The sequence below is a fragment of the Panthera leo genome, chromosome A2, assembly GCF_018350215.1.
Source record: "Panthera leo isolate Ple1 chromosome A2, P.leo_Ple1_pat1.1, whole genome shotgun sequence".
Classification (NCBI taxonomy): Eukaryota; Metazoa; Chordata; class Mammalia; order Carnivora; family Felidae; genus Panthera; species Panthera leo.
The window spans coordinates 154,642,054-154,654,911 of record NC_056680.1 but is presented as its reverse complement, the minus strand read 5'-3'; the positions used below and the strand labels follow the sequence as shown (position 1 = coordinate 154,654,911).

The 12,858-nt window shown below is 38.9% G+C and overlaps 1 protein-coding gene across 1 annotated transcript in view; it reads right to left on the bottom strand.

The window, feature by feature from the left end:
• Positions 1-2,427: 2,427 nt before the first annotated feature.
• Positions 2,428-12,858, bottom strand: part of WEE2 (WEE2 oocyte meiosis inhibiting kinase) — a 28,859-nt gene continuing 18,428 nt past the window's right edge. The window contains exons 6-11 of the mRNA XM_042927353.1: positions 11,689-11,835; positions 10,729-10,836; positions 10,500-10,585; positions 9,590-9,760; positions 7,338-7,480; positions 2,428-3,195 (exon numbers count right to left, since the gene is read on the bottom strand). Coding sequence (XP_042783287.1) covers positions 3,039-3,195; positions 7,338-7,480; positions 9,590-9,760; positions 10,500-10,585; positions 10,729-10,836; positions 11,689-11,835 — 812 coding nt within the window. The 3' untranslated portion in view covers positions 2,428-3,038. The remainder of the gene's footprint in view (positions 3,196-7,337; positions 7,481-9,589; positions 9,761-10,499; positions 10,586-10,728; positions 10,837-11,688; positions 11,836-12,858) is intronic.

The following is a 12,858-nucleotide window of genomic DNA, read 5'->3' as shown; positions in this document are numbered from 1 at the left end:
AAGAGAAGTATCTCATAGATGCCCACGGCCACAAAGTTATCTTTGGCCATGCCTTTTTTTCCCCTCTAAATTAGAAAAAGTCTCAGCTATGAGCAGCTATGAGTAGTAGAGATTAAGGCTGGTAATGCTTTATCACAGATAGGAAGCTTTGGGCAATATTATTGCTGTAGAAAAACATTTTTTGGAATTTTTAATCAGGTTTTCACTTTGCTTCTAAATCAGTTTTTCTCTAGCCTCATGATAATGGTTGGAAAATTACAGCACTTCCTATCTAAATGGATTACTAGCATCTATTTTAAAGTGGCTCAAAAGCAATTTTAGCAATACTTCAGTTATTAGTTATTATGGCTATGTTTTGTTGTTAAATCATTTTTAAAAAATCAACCTGACAATTTTTATGTAAATCAGGATCGAAATTATGGTTCATATAGAGATAAAAAAGTTAACCATTCAGGCTGAAATGCTGACCTTTATCTTCCAATGTTCATCTTTGTAGAGCTTTAGATGAATGGCTTCTATAAACTGATACGTATGTTAGAGCTTAGTGAAGTATAATAGTATTCCTTTAACTATAAGTCTCAAGATTATCTGTTGGCAGCTTAATGTCAGTGTGTGTTTAAGAATATCTATAGTTCTCAACAATAGCCAAATTATGGAAAGAGCCTAAATGTCCATCAACTGATGAACGGATAAAGAAATTGTGGTTTATGTGCACAATGGAGTACTAAGTGGCAATGAGAAAGAATGAAATATGGCCCTTTGTAGCAACATGGATGGAACTGGAGAGTGTGATGCTAAGTGAAATAAGCCATACAGAGAAAGACAGATACCATATGGTTTCACTCTTATGTGGATCCTGAGAAACTTAACAGAAACCCATGGGGGAAGGGAAAAAAAAAAGGGGGGTTAGAGTGGGAGAGAGCCAAAGCATAAGAGACTCTTAAAAACTGAGAATAAATTGAGGGTTGATTGGGGGGTGGGAGGGAGGGGAGGATGGGTGATGGGTATTGAGGAGGGCACCTTTTGGGATGAGCACTGGGTGTTGTATGGAAACCAATTTGACAATAAACTTCATATATTGAAAATAAATAAATAAATAAATAAATAAATAAATAAATAAAATAAAAGAATATCTATTGTAAAGCACCATATTTATATCCTAAAATATTTAACTTTAATATTGGCAGTGCAATGATGTTAATACTTGATCATTAGTTCCCCGGGTTATCTTGTGATCTCTGTGCGGAAACAGAACTTCAGGACTGAGAATGCAGCTTCTTACTGAGGCAAGGGGTAAACTTAAACCTCCAACTGAACTGGAAGGGATTAAATCGCTAGCCCAGTGATGACCCAGTCCCACTCACACTCAGCAGTGTCTATGCAGCTACCTGCTTATTTAGTAGCTTTGTGGTGCTGTGGAAATCACCCCCCCTCGTCCTCCTCCCCCCAACCAGGCCATTCAGGTGCTAACAGGGGCTCTGAGGAACAGGGTAGAGGAGGGGTTATAGACCTTGATAGTACTACTTATCAGTGCTGAGAAGAACTCTGGTCTATGCATTGCATATTCATAATAATATACCTTTTTCTAAATCACAAATTGTAGTTGACCCCACACTATACTGCAAGGGATATGGCCAGGGTCAGAGAAGCAAGAGATACATTAACTCCATTTTAAAACCTTGAATAAAGATTAGATTTCTTTAAATGGCAATGGGCAATACACAGCAATTTACCCCACTTAACTGCATGGAAATAATTGCAACTCCAAGACAGAAGAAATAATGGTATGATGGTTTATTCAGTTTTTAAAAATTTCTTACTTTGCTTTTTAAAATGCAAGGGAAAGAAGGATGTAAGGCAGCAAAGAAAAAAAAAGCCTACAAACCATTAACAAGCTACCTTTATTAGTAGGACACACTAGAAGTTATCAGTGCCTTTATGACCAACATTATTTTATATATCAGAGCTTGACCATTATTAGCTTTGGGGTCCACAAATCTGGGCCTTGCAGCCAAGACCTGTTACTACCAACCTACTGATTCTCTCACCTATCTACTCATGAAATGATTTCCAACAGAAATTTCACTCTTTGTTAATTACATGTCACAAAGAAGAGTGCTTCACCCATATTTGGCTTTGGACAAGATAAAAACCTTTATTTACAAATGTTCCATTCCTTTAAAAATATATACAGAGAAAAGAATTTCGATTAAAATATGATAAAATCATAGGAAACAAAGCCAAATTCTGATAAAAACCAAGAAGAAATTGGTGACCCCCAGAAAATCAAAACCAGTCATAAATGGATCAGGGCAAACAGTTTGAAGGAGAACAGCCACACTACATTTTCCTCAAACCCTTTACCCAGCGGTTTGTATCATAAGTTAATAGCCAGTTCAGAAATTACAAGTTCTCTAGTCTTATTTCTACCCACCTCACAGAATGGTGAAGTCACTTTTTTAATAAATATAATATCAGAATAAGGGACGGTCTTCACTAAAAGAATAGAGCAGGAAAATCACTTGCTCAAAGTGGCTGAGAATTCTTTTAGGAATGCCATAATTTACCCTGAGAAGCGTTGTTGAAACACATGCACATTTTATTATAAGCTGTTACCTCAACTCAAGACAAAATTATACCCCTTTCTACGTGCAGGGAATGTCCTGTTCCTTGAGAGGCAGTCAGCTACCACAGCCCTGCAGTCCACAGGCTGTGCCGAGGGCCTTGCTCCCTCTTGTTTAGTTCAGAGACACATGCTTTCCCATTAGGCATGAATGTGAAACGTGACCGTGGTGACGTGGCCTTGGGAATATAACCGAGAAGAGAAATGGCTGCCCATGATTGTACGTGACACCACCACTAATACGAGGCTTACTAGCTTTAGGATCTTGGCAGTGAATGCTAAATTATGAGTAGCTTTTGAAATCTTTGGGCATTCAAGTTGGTTAATCTCCCCATTTGTAAGAGGAAGGTGGACACAGTCAATATCTATTTCTGGAAGCTATAAGTCAGAAGGAGGGTTGGTGTGAAGGGAGTTCTTATGGGGAAGACTTCCCACAGGTGAAGCTGGAAGACTTTGCACTTTTTCCTCCCACCAGGCGTTTGGTGCTTCTTGGTCCTGTGGGGGTCCCAGAGACCCCAGGGTCACCATGTTCTTCCTGGGGGGAACAGGCCTGCTGAGCTTCTCTCAGTTCCCTGGCAATTAAAAGGGGAAAAAACATATTACTTGATCCTAAATTAAAGAGAATATTTATGACCAAAACCAACATATAGATTTTTCTTTTTATTTCAGTATTTATAGAAGCAAGCCTGAGCTATACACGGAAGAGAAACTTAGCTCCTGTGATTATCTTTAAAAATAGCTGGTACACACACGCCACGACACGTGGCAGATTAGGTTTCTTAAATCCTACTGATTGGGGTATAAAGGATGTTTAAAATTTTTTAAAATAAAAACCAGATAAAGACACCACTAAAAAGGACTATAAGCCGGTATCTCTAACATAGAGGCAAAAATTCCCAGTTAAATACTAGCAAAACAAATTCAACAATACATTAAAAAAAAATCATTCACCACAATCAAATGAGATTTATTCCTGGGTTGTGAGGGTGGTTCAGTATTTGCAAATCAATCAATGAGATATATCACATCAGTAAGAGAAAGGATAAGTACCATATGATCCTTTCAGTAAATGCAGAAAAAGCACTTGACAAAGTACAACATCGATTCATGATAAAAACCCTCAACAAAGTTTAAAGGCAACATATCTCAACATAATAAAGGCCATCAGTGAAAAACCACCGTTAACATCATCTTTAATGGGAAAAAACTGAGAGCTCTCCCCCTAAGATCAGGAACAAAACAAGGATGTCCACTCTCACCATTTTTATTTAACATAGTACAAGAAGTCCTAGCCACAGCAATCAGACAACAAAACGAAATAAAAGGAATCCAATTCAGTAAGGAAGAAGTAAAACTTGTACTATTTGCATATGACATGATACCATGATACTCTATATAGAAAACCTGAAGGATGCCACCAAAAAAAACAAAAACAAAAACAAAAACAAAAAACAAGCCAGAACTGATAAACAAAGTCAGTAAAGTCACAGGATACAAAATCAATATGCAGAAATTTGTTGCACCTCTATACACCAACAATGAAGCAACAGAAAGAGAAATCAAGGAATTGATCCCATTTAAATTGCATCAAAAACCATAAGATACCTAGGAATAAACCTAACCAAAGAGGTGAAAGATCTTTACTCTGAAAACTATAAAACACTGATGAAAGAAATTGAAGACAACACAAAGAAATGGAAACACATTCCATGCCCATGGATTGGAAGAACAAATACTGTTAAATATTTCACATTTTTCACATTTTTTCATTTTTCACAGAACTCTAACAGAGAATCCTAAGATTTGTATGGAACCACAGAAGACCCCAAATAGCCAAAGCAACTCTGAAAAAGAAAAGAAAATCTGGAGGCATCACAATTCCAGATTTCAAGTTATATCACAAAACTATAGTAATTAAAACAGTATGATACCTGCATAAAAATAGACACACAAGTCAATGGAACAGAATGGAAAATCCAGAAATAAGCCCAAAATTATATGGTCAGTTAATCTTCAACAAAGCAGGAGAGAATATCCAATGGGAAAAAGTCTCTTCAACAAATGGTAATGGGAAAACTGGACAGAACATTCAAAAGAATGAAACTGGACCACCTATTACACCATACACAAAAATAAATTTGAAATGGATTAAGGACCTAAATTTGAGACCTGAAACCATAACAATCCTAGAAGAGAACACAGGCAGTAACTTGACATCAGCCATAGCAACTTCTTACTAGATAGGTCTCCTGGGGCAATGGAAACAAAAGCAAAAATAAACTATTGGGACTTCATCAAAATAAAAAGCATCTGCACAATGAAGGAAACGATCAACAAAACTGAAAGGCAGCCTACTGAATAGGAGAAGGTATTTGCAAATTACATATCTGATAAAGGAGTTATATATTTCAAAAATATATAAAGAATAGGAGTCAACACCCCAAAAACAAATATTCCATTTAAAAATGGGCAGAAGATGTGAACAGACATTTCTCCAAAGAAGACATCCAGATGGCCAACAGACTAATGAAAACATGCTCATCATCACTTATCAGGGAAATGCAAATCAAACCTACAATGAGACATCACCTCACACCAGTCAGAATGGCTAAAATCAAAAATACAGGAAATAAATGTTGGTGTAGAGAAAAAGGAACTTTCTTGCATTGTTGGTGGGAATGCAAATTGGTGCAGCCACTCTAGAATACAGTATGGAGGTTCCTCAAAAAGTTAAAAATAGAACTACCTTATGACTCAGCAATTGCATTTCTAGGTATTTACCCAAAGAATACAAGAACACTAATTGAAAGGGGTACATGCCCCCTATATTTATAGCAGCACTATCTACAATAGCCAAATTATGGGAGCAGTCCAAGTATCCATTGATAAATGAATGAATAAAGAAGATGTGGTATATATATATTGGAATATTATTCAACCATAAAAAGGAATAAAATCTTGCCATTTGCGACAATATGGATGGAGCTAGATGGTATAATGCTAAGTGAAATAAGTCAGAGAAAGATAAATACCATATGATTTCACTCATGTAAAATTTAAGAAACATAACAAAGCAGCAAAGGGAAAAAATAAGAGAGAAACAAACCGAGAAACAGACTCTTTAATTATAGAGAACTGATGGTTATCAGGTGGTAGGGGAACGGGTCAAAAAGATGATGGGGGTTAAATAGTACACCTGTCTCAATGAGCACAGGGTGATGTATGGAAGTGTTAAATTACTTATATTGTGCACCTGAAACTAATATCTGACACTGTTAACTAACTGGAATTAAAACAAAACATTTTAAAAGGAAAGAAAGAAAGAAAACATGAAAAAAAATTTAAATAAGGAAACAACCCTACTGGCTATATATGAAAACTGCAGGGGTCTGTGAAGCACAACGCATGGGTCGAATCTGGCCCACCACCTGTTCGTTGGAACTTAGCCATACCCATTTGTTTATATATTGTCTGTGGCTGCTTTCACATTACTACAACAGAGCTGAGTCACTGCAGCAAAGATAGTATGGCCCACAAAACATAAAATATTTACTCTCTAGCTCCTTCCAGAAAAGTTTGCCAATCCTTGGTCTAGATAATTTCAAGAAGGCATCTGCCCCGTCTCTGTGGTAGGCCCCCATTACTGTGATGTCTAACGACAGTCACTGTGCCTCCATAGCTGGTTTTCACAGAAGGTGCACACTACACTTACATACATAATACAAACACATATGTGAATATGTATATGTATATATAAGAATATAAGTATTTTTATTTTGTTTATTAGCTAGGAAAATGGAATCCAAAACTAGAGCAAAAAAATATCAAGTTGCTTATTCGGAAGAATCCCTGACTAAAGGCTTGGTGTCTCCACAACATTGCCAAAAAATCACTTGGGGGACTTTCACAGTTTATCATTTCAAGACGGATTGTATATCCAAAAGAAGTTGGATTTCTAAGTTTATTTCAAACAAGGACCATTTTTCATCTTTTATATTTCCAGCAGTGCATAGGGTATGCAATAATCACTTAAAAATGCCTTCAGAACTCTGCTCAAACATCAGTGCCTGACCTTTATACTAACCCCATCCTATCTAATTAATGAATTCCCATTTGTTTAATGAAAGAATAGATTAATGAATGCATGCGTGAATACAAGCTTGCGTGAATATGTGATCAGACTGCTTCCTTTGGATTGGAGAAATACTTCTTAACATGTACCAAGACAATGTGTCTGCCTGCCCTTGAAATGTAATGGATTTGTTAAATGGGTCTCTTCCAACCTTAACTATAGGTATCTTCACTGGGTGATCATTCACCAGTTACTTGAACCCCTATTGTCACACAGCATCCCACTAAGAGTTCTTTGCTGGTTGTATTTCCTTGTATTCCTCACTTTGCTTCCTTTGCATTAATAGGAATTTTCTCTCTCAAGGAGTCTAATCACAGAGTCTCCCAGCCCCATGCTACAAAGGGCCTCATGCTGCTCCTATCTTTGTGAAGAGGGGCCTATGTATTTTAATGTTGGGTTCCACTTGAGTCCAGAGAAGACACACCAGAGCAGTCATATCACTGTACATAGTACACAAAGAGATTCTTTCTAAACTCCAGCATCCAAAATCTACCTTTCCAGAGGTGCCCATGCAAGTCTCAATCTCAAGGTTGTGAGTTCAAGTCCACATTGGGCCCAGAGATTACTCAAAAAAACCTCTACCTTTCCAGTGTGGCTGTCTTGAACTTTTCCAAGTTAAGCTGATGCTGGAGCTCTTCTGCTTTCCCAAGGGAGGGCCGGAGAACTCGACTTCTGGCCAGAGCTGCTGCAGAAGGTCTCTCCCTTGGGTCAGGGTGGATCATGTTCTGTTGGTGTTAGACCAAAAGGAAGGAAATAGAAGCTTCTTCACTGCTGGGAGAATCTCCCTACCCAAGCCAGCTGCGCCCAACCTCTGCTGGGGAGTTTTGTGAAACTGCTTTTAACTTTGCGGGGGAAGAAATAAGTGAGAACTTAGCTCCACCGAAGATGGGAGCATCTTCTCTACACTCTGCATCAGTCATCCACACCTTTGGCCTGCCTTTAAGTATCCTATTTTGGAGCTGGTTGGGTGGTTAACCAATCTAATGCCTTAATTGTAACGTTTATTTATTTTTGGGACAGAGAGAGACAGAGCATGAACGGGGGAGGGGCAGAGAGAGAGGGAGACACAGAATCAGAAGCAGGCTCCAGGCCCCGAGCCATCAGCCCAGAGCCCGACGCGGGGCTCAAACTCACGGGCCGTGAGATCGTGTCCTGAGCCGAAGTCGGACGCTCAACCGACTGAGCCACCCAGGCGCCCCTAATGCCTTAATTTTAAATGGGAAGACACTGAGGTCCTGAGATAAAAAGTGGCTTGTTCAAGTTATTGATGGGACCAAGACTAAAACCCAGGTCACCCAACTCCTAGTTCAGTTTGCTTTCTACCACAACATGCTCCTTTTCACTTAAAACTAAGGCTACGCCACCATGGCCATATTCCTACAGCATTCATCTTCAGGTAGAGGGTGTCTGTAACCTAAAATGGCTTAAATACCGTAGAAAATAGCTAATTGTTTACAGCAATTAGCAATGTTGTATAATGGAGAGAACACTGGGGCACCTGGGTGGCTCGGTCGGTTAAGTGTCCGACTCCGGCTCAGGTCACGATCTCATGGTCCGTGAGTTCGAGCCCCGCGTCGGGCTCTGTGCTGACAGCTCAGAGCCTGGAGCCTGCTTCAGATTCTGTATCTCCCTCTCTCTGACCCTCCCCCATTCATGCTCTGTCTCTCTCTGTCTCAAAAATAAATAAATGTTAAAAAAAAAAATTTAAATAAAAAAAAAAATGGAGAGAACACTGAACCTTCCATTTGGGAACCAATGTTCAGAGGCAACTCCATGATTTACTAAGTAGCCTTGAGCAAGTCACTTAACTTTGCTGAAACTCACTTCCCCTTTTTTGATATTTGGGAGAACAACATTCACCTACTGGAGTATTGTGAGAAGTACATGAATTAACATACATGTATTATTAGCACACTGGGCCAGCACTGAAGTACTCAGTATGTATCAACTAAATCTAAGAGCAATTTACACATAGAAATAGATGATTAGGCTTGCACTAAAGTCCACTGTGAGCAAGGTTTGCCTATTCGGAAGAAGACAAGTTTGTAACTAAATTTCAAGTTTTCAGGTGAACTATGAAACTCACATTTAATCCCCAAGAGTAGATGTCTCTAAAGCTGTTTTAGGAATTCTAACCAATCCTGTTCTTTAAGCCATGAAGTCTTATGTATACATTTTTTTTCTTAGTATAATTCTAAACTTCTCAACAGTGTATTTTTTTGTACCTCTGTTTCAACATAACAGCTTCCTTTCCTTGTGCCTCCACATACTCAGATACCATGGAGTTCAAGTAACACATAAATTCCTGAACTGACATTATGCCTTTTTCTAATAGTGCATGTGATTGGTGGTGTTGTCCGTTATTCATCAATAAAGTAGCTTATGTTTTCTTCTATACACTCAAAATTCAAAATTTTTTTGTAGTCTCACCACTTCAATGACAATAGTTAAAACCCTAAAATAAGAGCAAAAAGACCTAAGCTTAATTTTAGAGTGAATCAATTATCAAAGATGAGAATACAAGTCCAGGAACTGCTCTGAGCCTTGGTTTCCTGAATTTCCCACCTTAACAGGGTTGTTGGGAAGGGCAGAGAAAAAAAATGTAACAGGATTTTGAACTGGAATATAAAAGGCTTTATGATATCCTCTAAGTTTTCTTGAGAAACTTTCGGTCTATCCTATCTATGTCTTTCCTGGTCTTCGGGATCATGATTCCTTTTTTCCTCTGCCAGTGGCACTACCAGCATCTGCTGTCCTCTTTCCCCACCTCCTTGCCATTACATTTTTTAAAAATAGACATTTCTATCTTCTCTTGATCTCATAAGAGATAGCACCTTGAGTAGAATGCAAAATTCTTCTGAGAGTTCCTGAGGAAGGTCTGGAAGGTTACCCTCACGGATGTGATGCCACATGGCACCATTGCTGGGTAACGACTCTGCTCCGGCAGCCACTGCAATTGTTAATCCCAAGGCAAATATGTCTGCCTTGGGAAGGTGCCGATAATCCTTCAAAACAGAAGACGGGAAAGCCAGTTAGTTTGCTAAGTGAATTGAGTCTAGATCAGGACAACGGGCGAGAGAGATTACTGAGTACGTAGGAGGTTAAACAGACACAATGGGCAAGGTCACATCTGCTGTGGCTAGTGGTTTATTTCTAGAGAAGACAAAGGATACGGTGCAAATCCACCTGATTCACACTGCTGTGCCCTGAAGAGTTTATTCAGAATCTTAGCGTCATTTTGTTCTGTCAGGCTCAAAGAGACTCCAAGCATAGATTAACTGGTCGCAGATATGATCATCCTGGAAGGAGTTAAATCCTTCCTAGCCCTGACTCTGCAGACATCCTGGAAGGTAGACAATAACCAAAGCTCATTTCACCAGAGCTGGTGGTGCTATCAAAAGGATGATAGCCTGATAAAGATGGGTTGAACCAATAAAGGCTTCCTTTCTACTAGGGAATTCATGAGTTTAGGAAGTCTAAGAAAGACTAGAAACAGTAAAGGAACTTTATAAAGAACAGTAAAACCAGTGATTAATCCATGATTGAACCAGCTTTGCTCATGCTTTTTTTAAGTTTCTTTTTTAAGTTTCTTTCTTATCCTCAGTCTCAATTCTGAATAGGAAAAGAGATAATGTAAAGTTTAATTATAAATATATACTTTTCATTTCTTGTTCTGTGAACCTTCATTTGAGAGTCAAAGGATTCAGTGAATTATAAAATGCCCTCTGTTTGCCTGATCTTTACCTCGTGTAAAATCTCATTAGCCAGGAAGCGACTATCTCCCTCCTCTACCTTTGGTTCGTTTATTGATGTCACATGACCCAAGTCACCTAAAAAAAAGAAAAGAAAAGAAGAAGAAGAAAAAGAAACAGAGCCCTTTACAAGCATGTCTTTAAAACTGGAATAAATGGGAGTCATCAGTATACATTTTATAGGATGATAATATACAGATCAAGATTTAAGGCAGACTCACCAATTTTATATATCACATTGGCAGAGAGAAACCAGTCAGCTTCATTTTCAATCTCTTCTGGGGCTACAGGAGAATCACTTTGCATCTTATGACAAATGAAGATGTTACCTAAATAAATACAGAATTAACGTAAGTAATGACTCCTAAGCTTTTTTACCCCCAAAGAGTCTTTTCTGTATTTGACATTTTGGCCGCCCTCCTTTCCTCCTCTTCTGAGTTCGTGTAACAAGACTACCAAGGTTTCTTATCTTCCATAGAATCTCTGAACAACTCAGTGGTTAAGAATACCTATTTTAGGGGCACCTGGGTGGCTCAGTCGGTTAAGTATCCGACTTCAGCTCAGGTCATGATCTCATGGTCCATGAGCTCAAGCCCCGCATTGGGCTCTGGGCTGATGGCTCGGAGCCTGGAGCCTGCTTCCGATTCTGTGTCTCCCTCTCTCTCTGCCCCTCCCCCATTCATGCTCTGTCTCTGTCTCAAAAATAAATAAATGTTAAAAAAAAAAAAAAAGAATACCTGTTTTAAGTGAAACTGACCTCAGACACACCCCATCCTCTGAAGAGGCTGGTGGCTTCAAAACAAAGAAAGAAGCCCCTGAAGATGGTTACATTTCTCTGAGTTTCACATTATTGAGTGTCAAAAACATTAATTTCTGTTCACTTTAGTCGGTGCTGAATTAGAAAGAGTATATACAACAGTAGTCAAACACATTCAGGATGTAGCCAATATTTTCATACTTTGGCTTTACTAACTGGGAAAAAGTCTTTTCTCTGTCCCCTGGCCCTGGACGGGGGGGATGGATAAAGCTGTTTGACTAAGATTTTCAGGCAAACACATGAAAGAAAGAAATTTTGCCAGCAAACAGCATCTTCAACACTTAGTAGGTACACAGACGACAATTCTAACACAGTGGGGAAAGAACTAAATCTGGCCAAAGGAGCAGAGGGGAGCCATACTGACTAGGTTTGATGTCCAGATGCACCATGCCAGAGTTGTGGATGTACTTAAGCCCAAGGGAAATCTGCAGAAGGATGTCCTTGAGTTTCGGCTCTTGGAAATGATTGCCAGACTTTGTGTTTTCAGATATAGCAGCCTGCAAACTCCCACCTAGGAAAGAACAACAGAGAGCAGCCCCACAGAATGGAGAAAAGGTATGAATCTTAATAGATGGAAGCATAGTAAACATTCAGTAAATTCCTCATGAATGAGTTCAGTCCAACAAATCTAGATTATTGTCTAGATAACAGTAATATCTGCCCTCCCGTCTGTCTATACCACAGACATATTGGAAAGAATTACAGGACTTTGAAAGAAAAAAATAAAGTGCCGTAGCCCAGGTATCCAATATGTGGTGACATTGCCTTGAGTATGCCCTGCCCCAACTAACATTTTCAAAGTGTTACCTGATTATTAAGCAGAAGGCCAATCAAGCCTGGACAGATGGCTGCTATTAGCATTGATGATTAGTTCAGAGTCCAGCTAGTAATTATAGGCCACTAGTAACTTTAATGTAATGAGTTCGAAGTTTAACTTCAATATACACCTAAATCCTTTTTGAGCCACAGTATTTGCACATACACTACAGACTCTTAGTTTATCATTGTTATCAGTAAAAAATAAGGCCTGGACTCATGTGACCCCCCCCTCCCCCGCCATTGCCAATCTTGGGTACCCCGTCCTAAGGATTTAGAATGCTTCTGAACCCTTTATTTTGTTAATCTGCATTTATTGGCAGCCTCTTCAGTCAAATTGTAGAGTCCTGGGTCTCCCTGGCAGTTAGAGCTCCAGCCCTCAAGTATGTGTCAGAACAACAGGATCTAAGATACTAATGGTTTTTAGGAAATCCATATTTTAAAGTATCCTATGTAATATTCAGTTTAAAGATTGATCTTTCATGTTAAAATAATTCAGTTAAGAAAGAAGAAGAGTTTCAGCCCTTTCCAGAAACACAAAGAGGGCTAAAGTAAAGGGTGTGTCTTTTTCCTGGGAATCTTCATTAAAAAAGATTCTATGTTCTATAGATGACCTTAGCTAGAAAGGAAGAGTATGTTGAAGCTTATTAAGACCACAGCCACCTCAAGTCTGTTTGCAGATGAAGTTGTGAGGTGTGCCAAAGAGAAGGAAGCCTGT